This window comes from Sminthopsis crassicaudata, chromosome 1 (genome assembly GCF_048593235.1).
Source record: "Sminthopsis crassicaudata isolate SCR6 chromosome 1, ASM4859323v1, whole genome shotgun sequence".
Classification (NCBI taxonomy): Eukaryota; Metazoa; Chordata; class Mammalia; order Dasyuromorphia; family Dasyuridae; genus Sminthopsis; species Sminthopsis crassicaudata.
The window spans coordinates 623,284,033-623,303,680 of record NC_133617.1 but is presented as its reverse complement, the minus strand read 5'-3'; the positions used below and the strand labels follow the sequence as shown (position 1 = coordinate 623,303,680).

At 30.8% G+C, this 19,648-nt stretch overlaps 1 protein-coding gene across 2 annotated transcripts in view; it reads right to left on the bottom strand.

The window, feature by feature from the left end:
- NUP155 (nucleoporin 155) overlaps positions 1–19,648 on the bottom strand; it is a 45,796-nt gene that overhangs the window by 7,755 nt on the left and 18,393 nt on the right. The window contains exons 12-28 of one of the 2 annotated variants that reach the window (XM_074282630.1): positions 18,444–18,544; positions 16,931–17,101; positions 15,695–15,805; positions 14,754–14,848; positions 13,002–13,090; positions 12,287–12,349; positions 11,630–11,780; positions 10,441–10,507; positions 9,382–9,497; positions 8,824–8,924; positions 7,640–7,773; positions 6,384–6,575; positions 5,190–5,328; positions 3,506–3,641; positions 2,831–2,984; positions 2,388–2,492; positions 1,594–1,748 (exon numbers count right to left, since the gene is read on the bottom strand). In XM_074282630.1, the coding sequence (XP_074138731.1) occupies positions 1,594–1,748; positions 2,388–2,492; positions 2,831–2,984; positions 3,506–3,641; positions 5,190–5,328; positions 6,384–6,575; positions 7,640–7,773; positions 8,824–8,924; positions 9,382–9,497; positions 10,441–10,507; positions 11,630–11,780; positions 12,287–12,349; positions 13,002–13,090; positions 14,754–14,848; positions 15,695–15,805; positions 16,931–17,101; positions 18,444–18,544 (2,080 nt within the window). The remainder of the gene's footprint in view (positions 1–1,593; positions 1,749–2,387; positions 2,493–2,830; positions 2,985–3,505; positions 3,642–5,189; positions 5,329–6,383; positions 6,576–7,639; positions 7,774–8,823; positions 8,925–9,381; positions 9,498–10,440; positions 10,508–11,629; positions 11,781–12,286; positions 12,350–13,001; positions 13,091–14,753; positions 14,849–15,694; positions 15,806–16,930; positions 17,102–18,443; positions 18,545–19,648) is intronic. The other variant, XM_074282631.1, reaches the window with a different exon arrangement.

Sequence of the window (19,648 nt, the reverse complement as noted above, 5' to 3'; positions counted from 1 at the left end):
ACTTCATTAATTTTTTTTTTCCTTTGCCTTCCTTCATTCTCCTCAGATCAATGAAGTGCAATAATGATTTTTTCTCTTTTTGCACCCTTATACTCACCTAAACTATTATTTGCTACTGTTTCAGAAATCATGGTTAAGAACGCTAACTAAAATAGAAAAATATATACCATTAATTCCAAAAAGCTATAGAATTTAAAAGTATAATATTGCAGGAGATAATTTTCATCATGTGGCACAAGCCAAAAATTTGGTTTGGCAGATTTCACCACAAATAGATGAAATCTTGAATCAGCCCCCTAATAAGGGCATTTTCATCTTTCTAATGTCTTGTACATAAAAGTTGCTTAATAATTCCTGTTTAATTAACTTCCTTCTTGAGCAAATCTCTCCATTAAAATGGGCTTCTGAATATCTACATATTTAATTTAAACAAGCTGTTCATTTAACAATGGAAAATTCATGCTCAAATGCATGATTTGCCTAAGTTTCACTGACAACAACATTTTAAAAAGTCTAGTTAAAATGGCTAAAATTTATTTCAACACATATCTTATTATATTACTATTTAAACTAATTGAACCATTTGGAGTGGTCAGTTTGAATTAATGAACATTTAGAAATAGACACTAATTAAAAGAAATTTAATTAAATTACTTTTAAGCAAATCCAGTAGTTCTATTTAATAGCTACCAGTAAAAAGTGTTAACAGGCAAGAGAGTCCTCATAATGGGTAATTACCAACAGAATTGCAGAGTCCATAAGTTAAAAGCTCCGAGGCAAACTAGAGTGGCCTGATCAAGAAGCTTCTTTACCATACCTTCTAACAGATGGCAACTCTACAATCTGCCTCATGATCTCCAGCAAAGGGGAAGTGACTACTTACAGAAGCAGCCTGTCAAAACTTGTGTTTATGTAAGTTCCACCTATTGCTTCTGTTTGTTCCTATGAGGTCAAGCATAGTAAGTCTATATATATTGCTACCTCCCACTCCATTTTCACAAAATCTGACTGCGCTCATGCCCCTGCTGAGTATTCACTTTTCCAGATTCAACATCACTAATTCATTCAAACAATTCTCATATGACCCATTCTCAAATCTTTTCATGGGAGCTTTTCTTTTTGAAAGGTTCCAGGTAAGATCCGAACTGAAAAGAGTGGAAAAAAACCTGTTCAATCATTTCTGTTATGTTATACTCTTCATGATCTGATTTGGGATTTTCCTTGTGAAGATACTGGAATACTTTGCCATTTCTCTCTCCAGCTTATTTTACAAATGAGAAATTGAAACAAACAGGGTTGAGTGACTTGCTCGGGGTCACACAACTAATAAGTGTCTGAAACAAATCAGACATCAGGAAGATGAGCCTTCTTGACTCCAGGTCCAGTGCTCTATTGTATACCTAGATGTCCAAATGTTCACAGGCAATTGGAAAAAGGCAAACTTCAAGCCAAGTCAATCCAAGTGAGCACGAAGCCTAAGTTAGTAGCACTTTAATGACTACAATTTTAGTGGTGTTCTAAAACTTCAGGGTCATTTCAGAATTAACTAGATTTTTAATTATTTCTCACACTGAAAGAAAACTTTTTTCATACCTATGCATATCAGCAAGTTTAGCCAACACTCGAGCAGCATTACTAAAACTCCTGTTCTTCTCAAAGTATCTCCAGAGTAAATCCATATAACGGACTTTGTTTTGATCAACTTTGGCCATCCGAACCAAATGTGGCTCTAGGAATGGGGAAGCAATCTGGAAGATTCATTAAGTCAATTAAAAGCATTTACTAGTTGTCAAATATGTACATACCACTGAAATAAAATTGCAAAACACATCCTTTAAACTATAATTATATCTCATTATGGAAACCAGGAACATAAATCTTTTTTTTTAAGAAAAATTTTATGCATAGGTAATTTTCCAGCATTGACAATTGCAAAACCTTTTGTTTCAACTTTTCCCCTCCTTCCCCTTACCCCTTCCCCCAGATGGCGGGTTGACCAATTCATGTTAAATATGTTAAATTATAAGTTAAATACAATATATGTATACATGTAGGAACATAAACCTTAAAGAACAAGTAAAATAAGAGATAATTTTCATTAAAAGTCCTGTTAAAAATGTTATGTAGGTTCAATTGTCAGTGTTGCTTTTAACAGCCCTGTTCCCTACTGTAATCAATATAAGTTATACTGCAATATCTAAAAATAGTTGCATAGTACACACATTAGCTATTCCTTTCATGCAATGAAAATGAGAATACTAACCTGTGTTCAGACCAAGACACAAATTTGTTCCATATTAACAAGCTATGAGAAGATAATTTCCAGATTTTCTATGTGTCCCTAACACTAAGAAAAGAATTAAAACATGAAGAAAAACAACTTTTACCTGCAGCAGCTTATCTGCAAGGTCCGCTTGTATAAGCCAGTTGTAAAGAGCAATGCTAAAAAGTTCATCTTTAGACCGCTGAGCCAACTTAAGCATTTGTTCAAACTGAAGGAAAGAAAATATATGCAATATAAATATTGTAAAAATTCTCTGATTGAGATTACCCCCTCTGTGTTCATGTATATATGTAATATATACTTTCACACATGTTATATACTTCTATATGCACACTGCTTTAGTTATTAATAATTATTAATTAGCAGAAATTTGCAATTTCTTCAGAATCTAGTATGTACAGCAGTGTAGTTAATTAATGGCTCTGATACAATGCAAGTGCATCATATGTTAGAAATATTTCAGGAATAATTTCTATGAGGTGTATGTTTTTTCCAAGGCTTCCTACACACCTCTACAAATTTTGTTTCAAAAATGTAACTACTTACATGATGTCCTGCTTCTTCATTACTCAACATATTGGGATCTGATGACAAAACTGGAGGACCTGGCTTTTTAGGCACACTAGGAGACTGAGGAGCAGCTTTACTCTGATTGACAAGTTCCTGAAGTGTATCTGTAATACACTTGTAACTGTTCAACCTATAAAAATTTAAAGATATTATAAACACTTAGACTCTAACTTAAATTTTACTAATATAGTTTCAGTAAACATTTCAATTTGAGAAAAAAATGAGAATGTTTGAATAAAAATCATACAGTTTATACTTTTATTTTTTATTAAATTAATTACAGGTGAGACTGATTTTATTTCAAATACAATTGGAAATTCCTTTTCAAACATAAAAGCTGATAATATAACAATAACATATAATGTAACAAAAACAAAGACCAAAAATAGTTTAGCAAAGCTTACAAAATTTCCTTTCAGTGCCTCTCTTCAATAGCTAAACACTGTACAGATTTTAGAAGCCTTTCCTAAATTTACAAAATAATGAGCTTTAATTATCAAATTATCACTAAAATATAATTTATGAAGAAATTTAAAATGTCTTCAATAAACACATATAAGCAGATTAAAACCAAAACTGTTACAAATGGGAAAACAACAAAAGCAGAATATGTAACCCTCATATAACATTAGGATTAACTTGTCAACTTGCCTCTCTTGGAAAGCCTGTAGTCCCACAGTATCCTCTTCTGGTTCTCCATGTTTATAGAAATGAAGTCCAAGACCTTGAGGATCTTTTTTCTCAGCAGCCGTGAGAGAGAGTTCCACAACACCCTCATAAAAACGCACTAATGAAAAGGGAAAATGACATTTTGGGGAATTATATTGGTTAACTGGCTATAAATCATGGAAAACTACATCTGGGGAATCCAAACTGTATGCAAATCATCTACAGGAAAGGCCTGGTGGTGCAAAAATTGCTGCCACCTGATGGGTGGCAGTATATTATCAAATTATGCAGTGCCCACCAAAAACAAAAGAGATAATCAAATCATGACACAGAAGTGATAGACTAAACTTGCAGAATGTGACACAGTTTTGAGCACAGCCAATATAGGAATGCTTTGCTTCCTAAAGTGGGAAGAGAAGAGCAAAAAAAAAATATTAATAGGAAATCAATTAAAATAACATTAAAATATACAAAATAACATTTTTAAAAAGTGATCCACTGATCATAAAACGTCAGACTGGATGGCCTGAGTATTGTACTGCATCCCCCAAAATGAAGAATTTCAATACAACTCTTTATTTAACATCCTTCCTCATAAATTGGTTCCTGTTGATTTTGTATGTAATAACATCAATCTTCTATTGTATCTTTAATGCTCTTTTCTCCCTTATCTCTTATATTTAGTCCCTAATCAACTCCTGCCAATTTTATTTTCTTGATATCCACATCTCTCCCAGCCTCTTTATTCTTAATGTCACCACCTTAGTAGGCTCTCATTACCATTTACTCTTAGTACTGAATAAATATTTTTAAGTGGATTATTATTACTCCCAAATACTTCCTGCTCTAAACATTCCCATTTTTGTATTTCTGATAAAACTGCTTCTGAAACCAAAAATGTTTACTCTCTTTGTCTATCTTTGCTAAATTCCTGTTTTTATATGACCTTTGTATTATTCCTCAATTAGTAATTATCTCCCTCTTGAACAACACGAAACATACCTTATTCTGCATTTCTGTAAACAGCTATGTATTATTTTATATCTAGCTGTTCATCTGTCTCTCTTACCCTTCTCTAAAGGGTACTCAAGACTGTAAACTCTGTGAGAGAAATTGTCTATTGTTTTTCCCAGTGGCTGACAATACTCTGTCAAACCACAGAGATATACAGGTCGAATGGAATATAAATTCTGACTTTCTTTCAAGTAAAATGAGGCTAACTTTGAAACAATTTAAAATAATGTCATCTAATGAATAAAAATTCAATTTTAAAATGTTTTTAAACCTAAGAAAATATATATTGAAAATGTAGTTTCTTTACACTAAGATAGAAAAAAGAATAGGATGAAAAATTTCAAATATCAAAGAGAAAGGTATTGAAATGTTTGCAAAAAGCAGTCATACAATCAATGGAATCAATAAAGTATACTTTGATCCCACCATATTCAGTTCATTAAAATGAAAAAGGGTAAATATGTAATATACTTATAATAACTAAATAAAGGTTCAATTCCTTAGATATTAAAGATAAATCAGACAAGACTTCACTTTGCAAAGATGCTCTCTAGCCATAACTTCCTTTGTTGTTGTGTCTCTGTATTCTACTATACACTATCCAACATTGATTCACTAGTTAAAAAAATGTAAAAGAAATTTTGCTTCTCACCTTGTCTATACTGGGCACAAACATTACAAAGATCTACTTGATTACTAATTTTTTGATATTCCTTCAGTGATTCCTTTAACATTCTTTCTTTTTCAGATTTGCTTTGAACTTGTCGGGAACGTTGAAGAAGCTCATTTGCCTAAACATAAATAGATAATCAGACTATGCAAAAATGTGTATAGAGTTAAAGAAATAATTTAATATTTTCAAACTAGGATAGTATCCATACCATACTGCTCTGTCATTAGAATCTAAAAATTTACAAATTTCCTTCTTTTTATAGTACTGTTAGGCAGAAAATAAGCCATCTGAAAAATGCCTTTGGGGGCTGCTAAATGGTGCAGTGGAAAGAACACCAGTCCTGAAGGACTTGAGTTCAAATTTGATCTCAGAAACTTAACTTCCTAGCTGTGTGACCCTGGGCAAGTCACTTAACCAACTGCCTTAGCATAAATAAATAAATAAAATACCTTTAATAAAAATTAGAAATCAAATTTATGTTTGATAATCCTAGTATAAAAAAGTTATAATGATAACTTTTTAATTTGTTTTGCCTAGAGGAAAAAAGAATATTGCTTTAATTCATTACATACATAGATTATGAATAAAAACCTATATCTATTTAAGGAGAGAGGCCTTTGAATTTTTATTTAAAAAAAAAAAAAGAAAAGAAAGTAACAAAAGTATTATCCACCTCACAGGGTTATTTTGAGAAACAATAATGAGAATGATATTTATTTAGTCCTATATGAATTTCACTTGATTTACAATAACCTTATGAGGTAGGCACCATGGAAAATACTCTCTAAACCTTAAAGAGCTATATATAATTGAGGTTTTAATAAATATAATTTTATTATTGTTTTTATTAGGTATGCTTTCTTAATATCTAGTTAATCTAAATTCTTAACTGCAACTCTAAGTAGTTTTAAGAAATGTTTTATAGTATAATTTCAGGCATTAAGATGATATACTTTCTCGGTATGAAAAAAATTTTAAGATAAATTCTTAAATCCTCTTTATATCTTAGATCATCTAGTCTAACAAACTTATTATAAAGAAAAATGAAGCTTCAAGAGCTTCTATAAAGCATATAGAAGGCTCAAGGTCATATAATTGAATTTGTGTTTGATGCTCTATTAACTGGCAATATCTCCCTTAATTTTTGACTATTTTTAGTAATGCTCATCATACCTTGGAACAAATTGCATCATCTGTGCTATATAGAAGAGGGCAGATATCTTGTAAGTGTGAACTGATACCATCAACAGCAGCATTATCTCTGATGTAACAGTTGATAAGAGAAGCAATCAGTGCTCCAGTCAGCTCTTTGTCTCTAATGACCAAGTCTCTGAAAGTAGTGATCTTCAATTGCTCTTGAAATTCCTAAAAGAAAAAAGTATACTACATTTTATTGAAAAGTAGAGGAGGGGCAGCTAGGTGGCACAGTGGATAGAGTATTAGCCCTGGTATCAGGAGGACCTAAGTTCAAATCTGATCTCAAATACTTCCTAAATATGTGACCCTGGGCAAGTCATTTAACCCCAACTGCCTCAGGGAAAAAAAAAAAAAAGTAGAGAAGCCTAATACTTCCAAGCAAAATTAAATATGTACGAATTTCTGTCTAGTAGAAAAAAGCCCCAAACATCAATTAAATTCTTAATACAAAAGAAAAGTATGCATTCTTAAATAAAATCAATGCATTTAAACTAAAAGGAATAGACATTTGTTTCCTGCTTCATGGCTAAGAAAACAAAGGCATAGAAATATTAACTGTCCAAGTGTGTTAGGCTGGGACTAAAACCAAGGCTCCTAATAAAATACTGAACAATACAAAACTTATTCACATTTTTCTTTGCAATTTATTATGTGAGTGGGGTGGGGAGTGGGATGGAGGGGCAAATTATATGTTCTATATGTTGACTATTATTTACTTTATATTTCCAAAGCACATACCATATAATGATGGAGGAAAGAAGCCCAGAAGATTGGTGACGAAAGCTAGCCAGAGATATCCCTCAGATAAATCATAAAGTGAGTACTGAATATTATTAATATTCTTACAATATACCTCAAATTTACCTTGCATGTTAAATAAAGCTAATATTTCCAAAAAAGTAAGAATTTATACAAGAAAAAGAACTTTATTTGACAACAAATATCAATAATCCTTTTTGAAACCTTTTTGAAAACTCTTACTTGAGGAAGGAGCCACAATAAATCAGAAAAATGTGGATATATACACACACACAATCATTTAAAGATCAATTTTTATAACTTATAACCATGCTTCATACCATTCTGGGATAATCATTCTCTAACAAGATCATTACAAATTAATCAAACCTCTCTAAAATAAATGACTCCTCTAAATTGTAAATAGTTGTTAAACATATCAAAAGAAACAAACTGAACTCTACTGTTAATATGTAACAGGAACAAAAAAATACCTTCTGAAGCTCTCCTACAATGATGGTGAATTGATGTTCACATAGGAGTTTCCATAAAGCCAAAGCTTGGTATGATTTGCGAACTAATTGCTGGATCCCCTGAAGCGAAATTTTTTCACTCACTTGAGCCTCTGCTGGAAAAATAAAACTTAGGGAGTTCCATAATAAAGATCAATATAAAATAGTATAGTGGTGAAAAGACATATTTAAGATATGGGCAGAGAATTATAAAGAACATTGTGAAGCAGCCATTTGTCATCTTTTTAGACCTCTTTGACACTGAAGAACCAACCCCTTCTCAAAATGTCTTAAATTACATAAGATAAAATTCAAAGTATTATAAAGCAAAGCAATTACACTGAAATATATTTATTAAAACATTTACAAAATTAGTTCAGGGACTTATGGTTGGAGAATATTTGTGTTTTAACAGTTGCTGGAAGAATTCTAAAATATTTCAGGAGCCACTATTAGGGTAAATCACAGGACACTACAATACAATGAAATTTGAAGAGTAGGGACAATGCTCCTCTGCAGGACACTTGACTAATATGTTATGTAATAAGTGAGCTTTCATGAAACTGGTCACTAGAATTTCTTAGACAGTATCTATATGCATCATATAGCTCTGAATATTTTATTATTAGTCAAAAAAAAGAAATTCTCCATTAAATTTTTTTTTTTGCTCTTCTTTTGGATACTGCTTTCTGGGGCCATTTCATTGCTAATAAGTACTTCCCCCAAAACAAAAGCAAAGGAAAAAAAAAAAAAAAGAGTTAAATCCATATCAATTTATTTTGTATACAACAAAAAAATTCTTAGCACCTAAACCTTTACTTTAAAAAAAAAAAATGATTAAATTTTTAAAAAAAGATTTTGAGTGAAATGACTACAAAAGCACTTTGAAAAATACTTTATATGTAATCAGATCATTATTAACTGCAGTTTATCCCAGTAACACAGAAAATGGGGGTAATTTTATGCAGTCATGTAAAATGGTATGATTTAATTCCCTCAACTCATTCCAATCTACTAGAGAATCAGAGATCCTGTTTATCTTTGTTTCTCTCAAAATCAAGTAAGTACAAAACTTTGTATGAAGCAGGAAATATTTGTCAATTGGCAAATCTGACGAACAGAGACTAGAAATATGCACAATTAATTTTGTAAGAATAATAATATACCATGGAACTTCCTCTGTAATTCCTGCTGCATTTGTTGAGAACTTCCATTTTCAGGACGCATGAATCCAATTAGTCTCTGTTGCACTCTGGCAGTGGTAGTACTGAAATATGAATAAAAAAGTTAGGCAGCTGAAATAAATGAGAAAATTTCATTTTACTTAGATTAATTTTTCCTTCACCCTTGAAGTTCCAAAGATTTGATAAAAAGAATGGTGGTAAAAGAGTAAGTTATCAGAGTTATATGTTACCTTTAATATTTTCAAGAAAAAGAAATTAGGAGAAACCAAGAGAAAAATAATAAAACATGTCATCTTTTTGGGTATGAATCAAAATTCAAAAGATATACCTAAGGTAACATGAAGATTGCACAACAATTTTAGCAGAAATCAAAGTGAATAAATGAAGGAATATTCTTCACTAATATTTGGATGAAGTATGGGCCAAGATTTCATATTAAATGGTGAAAAAATTATTTTATTTAAACTGTTTATGTAAAAATGCAAAACAATTTAAAATTTAAAAAAATATATTTTAAAAAGAGACAAGTTTTGTTCTTACTGTGGGTTCCCTATGGGTCCTCCTGCAAACTGTGAATTTCTGTCCAGAAATTCTTGCAAACCTTTTAGTTCCTGTAGCACTGATTCTAGTAGCTGAGACGGTACACTACTTTCAATCTACAAATAAGAGGAACATTTTTAAAAACTAAAAACTTTTATATTACAAAATAAAATATGTAGTAACTGGAATATTCAGTATTGAATAAAAATAACTTGATGAATTCACTGTGAGAAGCAAGATTTTCAAAAACAACAAAGAAGCTACCCACCAATTATTACTGATACTAGAACAAAGGGGTTAGTAGGTAAACAAATAAGGAAATAAAACAGCATCAGAGCTGAAAAGATGACAGATAACTTTTGTGTTAAAAAAAAAAAAAAAAAAAAAAAAAGACAAGCAAAAAAGAAATGTTTTGGGTTTCTATTTGTAAGTCAACCAATAAACATGTATTAAGCACCTACTATGTGTCAGGGCCTGTGCTAAGTGCTGGGATACACAAAGAGATTTCCAGGTCACTTCAGCTGTGTGTCATCATCTATAAAATAAAGATTTTGGCCCTGGTGACCTGTAAGATCTCTAAGACTCTGATTCTAATCTGATGGAGGGCAAAAGTAAACAAGACAACTCTAATTCTATAATTTTTAGCAGTGGATAAAATAGAATATTTGAAAGGCGACCAACTCAATATAACTAGAAGATATATACATATACACATACATATGCATATATGTATATACAAATAAAATTTACATCTTCTCTAAAAAAATAAAACTTTTGCATTTAAATTGTATTAATGAAATTGTATGAGATAAATCGTGAGGTACAAACATGCAAAAATGTTTCTTATTTAAAAGCCTTTTAATACATGTTCAGATATAGCTAGTGTATCAATTTGGTTTTTTGATTATATTTATTATTTTGGAGGATTTAGATAATTATTAGGAGTCCCCATAATGCAACAGTAATATTTAAAAAGGAAGAATCAATAAACTATATAAATGAAAACATTAAGAAAAACAAATATAAAGCAAAAACACTAAGTGAGCACTCCACACTTACTGCAATAATTTCTCTGCTGCCACTCTTGAATACTCTCTCCACAACTAAACTTGCATCCCAAATATTTCTGAAACAGGAGAATATTAATTAAAATATAATATAATATAATAATTATAAATGTATATAATAAAATATAATATAACTATTGCATTGACTCAATAAAAAAAAATCTACATTATCGTTAATGACCTTCATCTAGCTCACAATGGTAAAGAAATCAGCTGCTTTTACACTTGACATATCATCCCCAAAAGTCAAACTTACTTCATCTATTAAACTTGTTGAGAGAAAATAATGTACATTACATTTTACATAAGTGTCTGCTAAAAGACACTCTTGAAGACATTCTGACAAAATATGTAAAGTTGTCAGAGAAGCAGTTACTTAAGTTGATGTAGGTAGAGGTAATAAGCAAAATCAGGAAAAGCACATAACTACAACAATGTAAACAACTTTTAAAATGAAATAAAAGTGTAATTATAATAATCAAACCTGGCCCTGGAAAAAAGTTGAGATAATGCACCTCTCATTCTTTTTTGCACACTGTGGGTGTATAATATTGCAAAAGATAAAGAATTTAGTTGAACACTTAATATGTATGGGATTGCTTGTCATTTAGGGGAGGGAGTAGAAGGAGGGAGGGGAAATTTTGGAAAAATGAATACAAGGGATAATGTTGTAAAAAAAAAAAAAATTACCCATGCAAATGTACTGTCCAAAAATTATAATATTTAATTATAAAATTAATTAAAAAAAAAAAAAGAATTTAGTTGACATATTAATTGGCGGGGTTAACTTGTTTTTCATATTTTCTTGTTCTCTCTTATAAAGGATGACTTGCTGAGTACGGGAGAGGAGATGGATATTTACAGAAAATGTAAAAATATTTATCAGTAAGTACTTTAAAAACATAGAATAGAAACTGGTGATACTTCATAGTGGAAAGCCTCCCTTTATTTGAATATTGTTTTAAAAAACCCAAAGGAGCAAGGCATGTATAAAATCCTTTACAATGCCTGCCCTCCCTCTCTTTTTTTGTTTTACTTAATTGTTTCCAAGGATTTTATTTTCTCTATTTTGTTAAAATACAATTTATTATCAATTTAAAGAATGGGGGGGAAAAAGTGTTATAATGAAGAAAACAATCATATTGTTAATTCAAATAATGTATTTTCCTTAAGTAACTTACCCCATAATTCGAGAGAAGTAAATGCAGATACCATTGTGTTTGCCAGAATATACCATCTCTGGCCCAGTCATACAACCAACATTTGTAGTAGACTGAGACACTTGGCTTCCAGTAGCATACATTGGTGTTGACATGGCAGGAGAATGTACACCTAGGATACACAAAAATCTTTTTAATGATAAATGTTTTCCCTCGTGTTCATGATACAATTAAGTAGACATTTGCTTTGGTTTCCCTTAATAACTAACTCAAGTCCAACTGTTATGAGAAGAATGCTAGGTTCAGATAAAGAAAAACTGACAATGTCTTCATTTTTCTTTCAGCCTGGAACATGATTAATTAAGAGCCATTTCAAAATTTGTTCACCCTAGCACCCAAATTAGTGATTTGCCACAAATAGCACCAAAGACATTCTGTCAAATTGATCCCCACCATTACCCTGTGGTAATGACAGCTGTGATGTCCCTTTTGCCAACTAGTATGTTTAAATCATTTCCTGAATATATGAAAATTAAATTACAGTAATAAGAATCTAAAGAAAGATAACTTTCACTGCTAATGCTTATGAGGAACAACAAAAAAAAAAAGTAAAATATTAACCAAAGAATTTTTAGATTTCAGCTTGATTTTAAGTCTTAACAAGACAAAGTAAAATACCTGAAGATGGTGTTCCTAAAAAGGATGGATTAGGATATGGACTACTGACAGGCATAGGGGAACCTAAAATTAAAAATCAGAACATATTTGTAAAGGAACATAAAAATCTTTTCAAATAGATTCTATAAAGGATAAAGTACTCCTCAAGCCCAAAGGGCCTATGAGTAGCATATCCTTAGTGACAAGAAGGACTAAGCCCAGGGAAGCTGAATGCTCCCCATGGAATCTAGACAAAAATAATTCACAAACATTATACAGCTTTCTCAGAATTCTCACTTTTCTGGAATACTAATGCAAAGTTTTAGTTGTCAGGGAACCATATTTTTGGGAATGATGCCAATATCTTATGAACTTTACAATACAAGGTGACAACAGATATGAATATTCTTTTGTAAAAAACAAGCAATTGAGACAGAATTGCTTCAATTATTGCTTGTTTTTTTCAATTATTGTCTCAGTCTGCCATCTAGGTGGCACAGTGGATAGAGCACCAGACCTGAAGCCAAGAGAACCTGAGTTCAAATCTGGTCTCAGACACTTAACTTCCTAACTGTGTGACCCTGGGCAAGGCAATTAACCCCAACTGACTTAGCCAAAAAAAAAAAAAAGACAGAATTGTGTTTTCAATGTTTAAAAAACACTATGGAAAAAGTTACAAATTTTACCAAAATCAAACAAAAATTGAAATAGTTTTATTCCAATATTTCATACTCACTAGGATAAACAGGAGACCCCAAGATGGGTCCGACATTACTTGGAGGGGGAAGAGCTGATGGAAATCGCATCTGTGCTTCTCCACCATACCTGTTTTAATACACAAATCCTGAATTATTTCATTGAATATATATGCAGTTTAGAAGCCATGTTAGATTCAAAATATTTAAGAGGCAAAAGTACTATACTGAAATGTACTTCTTAAAACTTCATCAACTATATGCTCATTACAGACTTTTATTCAAAATAGCATAATTTCTACAGAAGGCTGTCTTTTGCTTTTTTATTTCTAAAATCATAATGTAATCTTTCTAAAAATGATATCTTTAGAGAAAACAACTATAGGAAAGAATAATTTTTCTGAAATATTCAAAGTCCTTCACTGTCACTAAAATTTGCTTACCACAGTGTAAATTATATAAAATAGTAGAAGTTTAAGAACTGAAAGGGAAGTCATTATTTCAACTTCTACTTGAAGCATGAATCCCCAATATAATGACTGAAAAGTTAACGTGTCCAAATGATGACTTTAGGGTAGAGAGAAAAAAATTGCTATTGTTCCAATTTCAAAAGCAGCCCATTAAGTTTTGGATCTAATTGTTTCACACATATACAAACGCACACTTTCTCTCTCTCCCTCTTTCTGAAGTAAACTCCATTTCTTTGTAATTTATAGTCAGTGTTCTCAGAAATCAAGCAGAATCAATTTAATTCTTTTTAAACATTTTATTGGGGGTTTAATCTCAAGATTAATCAGAAAAATAAAAGTAATAGGAATTAGGATAGGAATAGCATTACTCAATCTAGCCCCCTTCAAATACAAATGAGGAAACTTCCAGAGAAGTCAAATAAGTTGCTCATTGTCATTCCAGTGATAAATGGAAATATCTGGTTTTAAACTGAATCCTTTGGTTTTGTTGGTTTTTTTTTTAACCTGTGAAATCTTTTTTTTTTTAATTTTTATAATTATAAATTTTTTTGACAGTATATATGCATGAGTAATTTTTTTTTATAACATTATCCCTTGTATTCATTTCTCCAAATTTTCCCCTCCCTCCCTCTACTTCCTCCCCTAGATGACAGGCAATCCCATACATTTTACATGTGTTACAGTATAACCTAGAAACAATATGTGTGTAAATCCAATTTTTTTGTTGCACTTTAAGTATTGGATTCCGAAGGTATAAGTAACCTGGGTAGATAGACAGTAGTGCTAACAATTTACATTCAATTCCCAGTGTTCTTTCTCTGGGTGTAGTTGCTTCTGTCCATCATTGTGAATCCTTTGGTTTTAAAGTCTATGAAGTTATTTGTCCTAATGGAACCTGTAATTTGTAACAGATTTAACAAACTAAATTCACAAAATGTCACCAGAACATTAAGAAATAAGAGGGAGAAAATGGAGAGGTAGAAAAAGAGTAGGATGAAACACGTAGTGGTACTTGAGGTTTAGGATAGAAGATGTTAGAAATGAGGTGCACATTACCATTTATTATTTTCATAGGAGTAACATTAATGTGATTTGTTTAACTTCAAAGGTCTCTGATCAGGGGCAATTTTGTTCTCTTATCCTCTTACCATCTCTAAGGGAGGTGAATGGCACAAATCTCTTTTACAATGTTTACTGATTGACATTCAATTTGAAATTAGGTCTTTTTCCAAAAATATTTTAATATTAAAAGTTACAATTCCAGGATTCAGAAATACAGTTGAAACAATATAGTACAGATGAAACAAACATTTATCTATATACCTGAAAAATGCACGAGTTGCCCAAGCAGATACCTCTCTATCACAGGCAGAAGTGGAGCAAGCCAGGATAAGGCAAGTTGCACAAGCCTGGTCCTCCTAAAGGAAATACTAACATCCATAAATTTTGCAAATATTAAAATATTAAACATTTTAATCCCTTTGTGCTAAAAAATAATCTGATAAAACTGCCTATTTAAAAACATATCACATAACATTACAGTATAAACTTCTAAGTTTATTAATAGTTCTAGTTTATTCCCTAGTTTAATCCAACTTCCTTCATTTAAGAACATCTCCCACTTAACATCCAACTCAGAAAGGAATATTGTATTGTGGCATGAGGACCTCCCTAGTATTTAACTTTAAGAGCTGTTTTGGCTTATTCTGAATTATAACCTTATATAACTTTTAAAAGCAATTGGTAGCTTTCTCATTGTGGGTTATTTTTTCCTCCAGTGGTAGGGAAAAGTACATTATGTGTTTTATTTTTAAAAAAAATCAAATTAATGAAAAAGTTGTATCTATTTAAAATAACAATAGGACCCTAGTCTGCTATAATACGGGTTAAAGTATATTCAGTAAGTCCATCCACAAACAAAATCAGAACAGATTACAATAAGGAGCCTAATATACAATTCTGTTCCCAAATATCAGTACAGAAAGACAAAATTAGAGATACAAAAGAAATAAAACAAATTATATAAAGATCAAGGTATGAAGCAGGTTATTTTTGTTATTATTCAACATCACAAGATGCTTCATTTTTTTAACAAGAGAAGTTTAAACCAAACAGGTCTCTTAAACTTATTATTTAAGCTAAAATTTCAAGGCATATATCTAATAAACACCAAGTAAATAAGTACTTATTAGCTACTTGGATTATATGAAAAATTTAGACCCTCTCCTATAATGGACAAGATATATGGAGTTACAAATATTCACCTGATGCAATTTGAAGAATCTTTCAATATCTTCTCCATCTCCCCCCAAATTACTAACAAGGAGATGCCTCAATTGATCCACAGGTCTAAGTTTGTGAAACATAAGGCTCCCCTAAGGAAAAAAAAAAAAAAAAATGAAGAAACTAATGAATGCAAATATTACAATTACAGAGTAATAAGCAATGAATCAAATAATGCACCACCACCAAAACAAAGATGCAAATGATACAGAACTCATGCCATTATAAAAAACAAAACAAAATTCTCCAACATTCCCAGAGAAGTTATTAATATTGCAACATCAAACATAGTACTTGATCTATAGAGCCATATATTTCAAAAGAAAACATTGCTAATGATATGCTAATGATAATACTGATTATTTTTTGTCTAGTTGCTCTTAGAAATAGAGTCCATATGGTTTGAGATATTATATTTCAAAATACTGAATGACAAAGCATATTTCAGAAAATTATTATTCTTCAAAGATCCATGTTACAAGATTATTTGATCTCATATAAATTATAATTCCATTAAGTTAAATAAAAATCATAATACTTGACTAAGATTTTACTAGGGAAAATAATGATTATCAAGCCAAAATAATGGTATTATGCTAAATGACAATCTATTAAAGTCTATTGTTTCACAGAGATATTTAACTATTTTTTTCCTTTACCTTTTCTTTTTATTATTAAAGTTTTCAAAATATATGCATAATTTAACATTCACCCTTGTAAAACCTTGTGTTCTAAATTTTTTCTCTCCCTCTTCCCTCCCCCTTTCCCTAGATGACAAGCAATCCAAAAACATGTGCAATTCTTCTATACATATTTCCAAAATTATGTTGCACAAGCATGTGTGCGCGCACACACACACACAATCAGATCAAAAAGGAAAAAAGTGAGAAAAAAACTAAATGCAAACAACAACAAAAAGAGTAAAAATGCTATATTGTGATCCACATTCAATCCCCACAGTACTCTCCCTGAATGCAGATGGCTCTCCCCATCATAAGACCATTGGAACTGGCTGGAATCATCTCATTGTTGAAAAAAGCCACCTCTATCAGAGTTGACCATCATATAATTTTGCTGTTGCCATGTATAATGATCTCCTAGATCTCCATCTCCTATGCTCATTTCACATAGCAGCAATTCATGCAAATCTCTCAAAGCCTTTCTGAAATCATCCAGTTGATTTTAACTTTCTTTTAATATGAAATGTATACACTTACCTGAGCAGAAAGCAGGACAAATTTCTTTGGGGGTAACATGTGTTGCTGTACAACAACTGGCGAATCTGTTATTGGAATATGATCCTTATTTAAAGGAGTTATTATCTTATCAATTTTCAACTCATCTATTGCAGAGAGAGCCCAAGAATGACCATCAACACGTGTTGTCATCTATTTATTTAAAAAAATAATAATTTTCAGAAGTCACTAAATGGCAAGAGCTTTTAAGAAAACCACTTTTTTATTCTATGAACAGAAAGATAATTTAATAAATATGATAACCTTAAACACACTTTAGACATTACTCAATTCCCTATTTTAACAATTTTCAGTGTTTTCCCCAAGTCAATCATATTTCTTATGGTCAAAAAGGCAAAGGCAGTAGTATTTTTGGAATTTCAAAAATCACTTACATTTTATGACATGACTTATGATATGCTCACAATTGGTTCATACTATATACATTCTTCTTAATACAAAGTATACTCTCCTTCTAGATAATGATCGATTCAAATGGCTATGGAGACTTAATATCTCTATTTGACTTATATGCAAATTACTATTTCTGAATTATCACTAAAAAGTTCTTGTTCATAATAAATTTTTCCATTTCTTCTTTCTCCTCCAAGAAATATTAATAAAATAATATTTCTATTTCTAAAGTTTCTATCTTAGATTGGGCCCTTATCACTATTTCCCCAGACTACTGTAAGTACTATAAGGTTCCACTTTACTATAAGCTATTCTCCATACAATTGCTAAAATTATTTTCCTTAAGTGCAGATCTGATCATATAACTTCTCTGCTCAATCAACTTCAGAGGTTCCCTGTTTGACAAGATCAAATATACTTTCTTTTTAGCTTTAAGTTTTTCATAGCTTTGCCCCAACCAAATTTTCTTGCTTCATAATGCTTAACTAAATCTTAATGATCAATGGGACCTTATATTTAGGAAATGCAAGAGGACACCAAAGATCTTCTAGTATGAAACCCTAATGCCACTTATGAGGAAACTAAGGCCCAGAATAATTACATAATTTAATCTATGCCAAAATGAGGCAAGATGTTTTAGGTAATCCCAAAACAATTTAAACCACAGAAATTGTCTCACGAAAGAAAGACTGACCACAAAATAGTGAGTCCATAGATAAAAAAAGAAAATTTACTATGAAACAAAAGTATTTCTAGGAAGAAATCTGGGATTAAATGCAGGATATTTGACCTAGCTTCATGAATATCATATGAAATTTTTAAAAACTCAATTTATATAAAATTCACTGCAACTACAACATTGATAATGATTTGCAAAGAACTGTGAGAGTAAATGAACATTGTTCAATTTCATTTAACTTTCTAATACAATATATTACCAGATAATTAGAAGCAAAACAACAACAATGCCACCACAAACTAAAATACAATTTTCCCTTTTCCTTACAGTAATATATTTACATTTTAAATGCTTGCATTTAAATTTCAGTTGTAATCTTCTAGAGTACTCAGGATGATTTACCTGGGTTTCCATCATTGGCTTTTGGAATGGAAAGGTGTCATGGTTGACACACCACAAAATGTCATTATCTTCATTTTCTGAGGCTGCCATCAGTAGAATACCTAAAATGCATACAAGTGATATAAATACAACTATATACACTAAGCCAAATGATATGGGCAACCAGTGTTATTTGTTAATTCTAAAAATTAATTAATTTAAAATTCATTTTTCTACAATTAATCAATGTAAAATTCAAACAAATAATAATTAGTTCAAATTTAATTCAGATTGTCTTAAAGGAAAAAATGTATTTAAAAGAATAGTTACTACTTTTTATTGTTCAATATTCAATATTACATAAAGTGTTAGAGTAAATCCTAAAACTGGAAAAACACAAACTGAAAGTACACATTAAATTCTACATTTCCTGTGTATAAAAGAACAAATGGTTTTAAAAATAGATAAACAAAAAATTTTAACTTTCTATTTGGCTTTGGAAAACAGTCAAAGACACATGCTTAATCAAGAACTTCTCTGTACTGAACCCCCTTTCCTCCTTAGCTGATTTTACTGTTGGTGGCTTAATACTGTTGGTATTAGTGGATGATTCCACTGATATCTCTGAAAGCAAATAATTTACACATATATCATTAAGAAAGTCTATCATATATTAACAGAAAAAAATTGAAAGCTGATTGATAGTATGCAAAACAATGCAAATGCAATTTATTCACAAAATATTTCATGTTTAAAAAAAGTTTATTTGTAGTATAAATTCAAAGTGAGAGATTTTGATTTTTTCATTATTTAATTTTAAAGGAAGTTACTAGAGAAATGTTAAATCTTTGTAAAACTTTTAAACAGTATAATAAACTATTGAACTGACAACAAATAGGCATAAGTAATTTGATCAAAATTCGTGGTGTGACTTAATAAAACAAAACTTCCATTTCCAATAGTTAAAAAATTGAATTTTTAGAATGATTTTAGATAATTTACATCATCAAGTAATAAAATGTAAAATAGAAAAGTGCCGCTGCAATGGATAGAGCACCAGCCCTGAAGTCAGGAGAACCTGAGTTCAAATCTGGCCTCAGAAATTACTTCCTAGCTGTGTGACCCTAGGCAAGTCTCTTAACCCCAATTGCCTCAGGAAAAAAAAAAAAGAAAAGAAAAAGAAAAGTGCCACTATGAATTTTTCTCAAGAAAGTATTAAACTGACT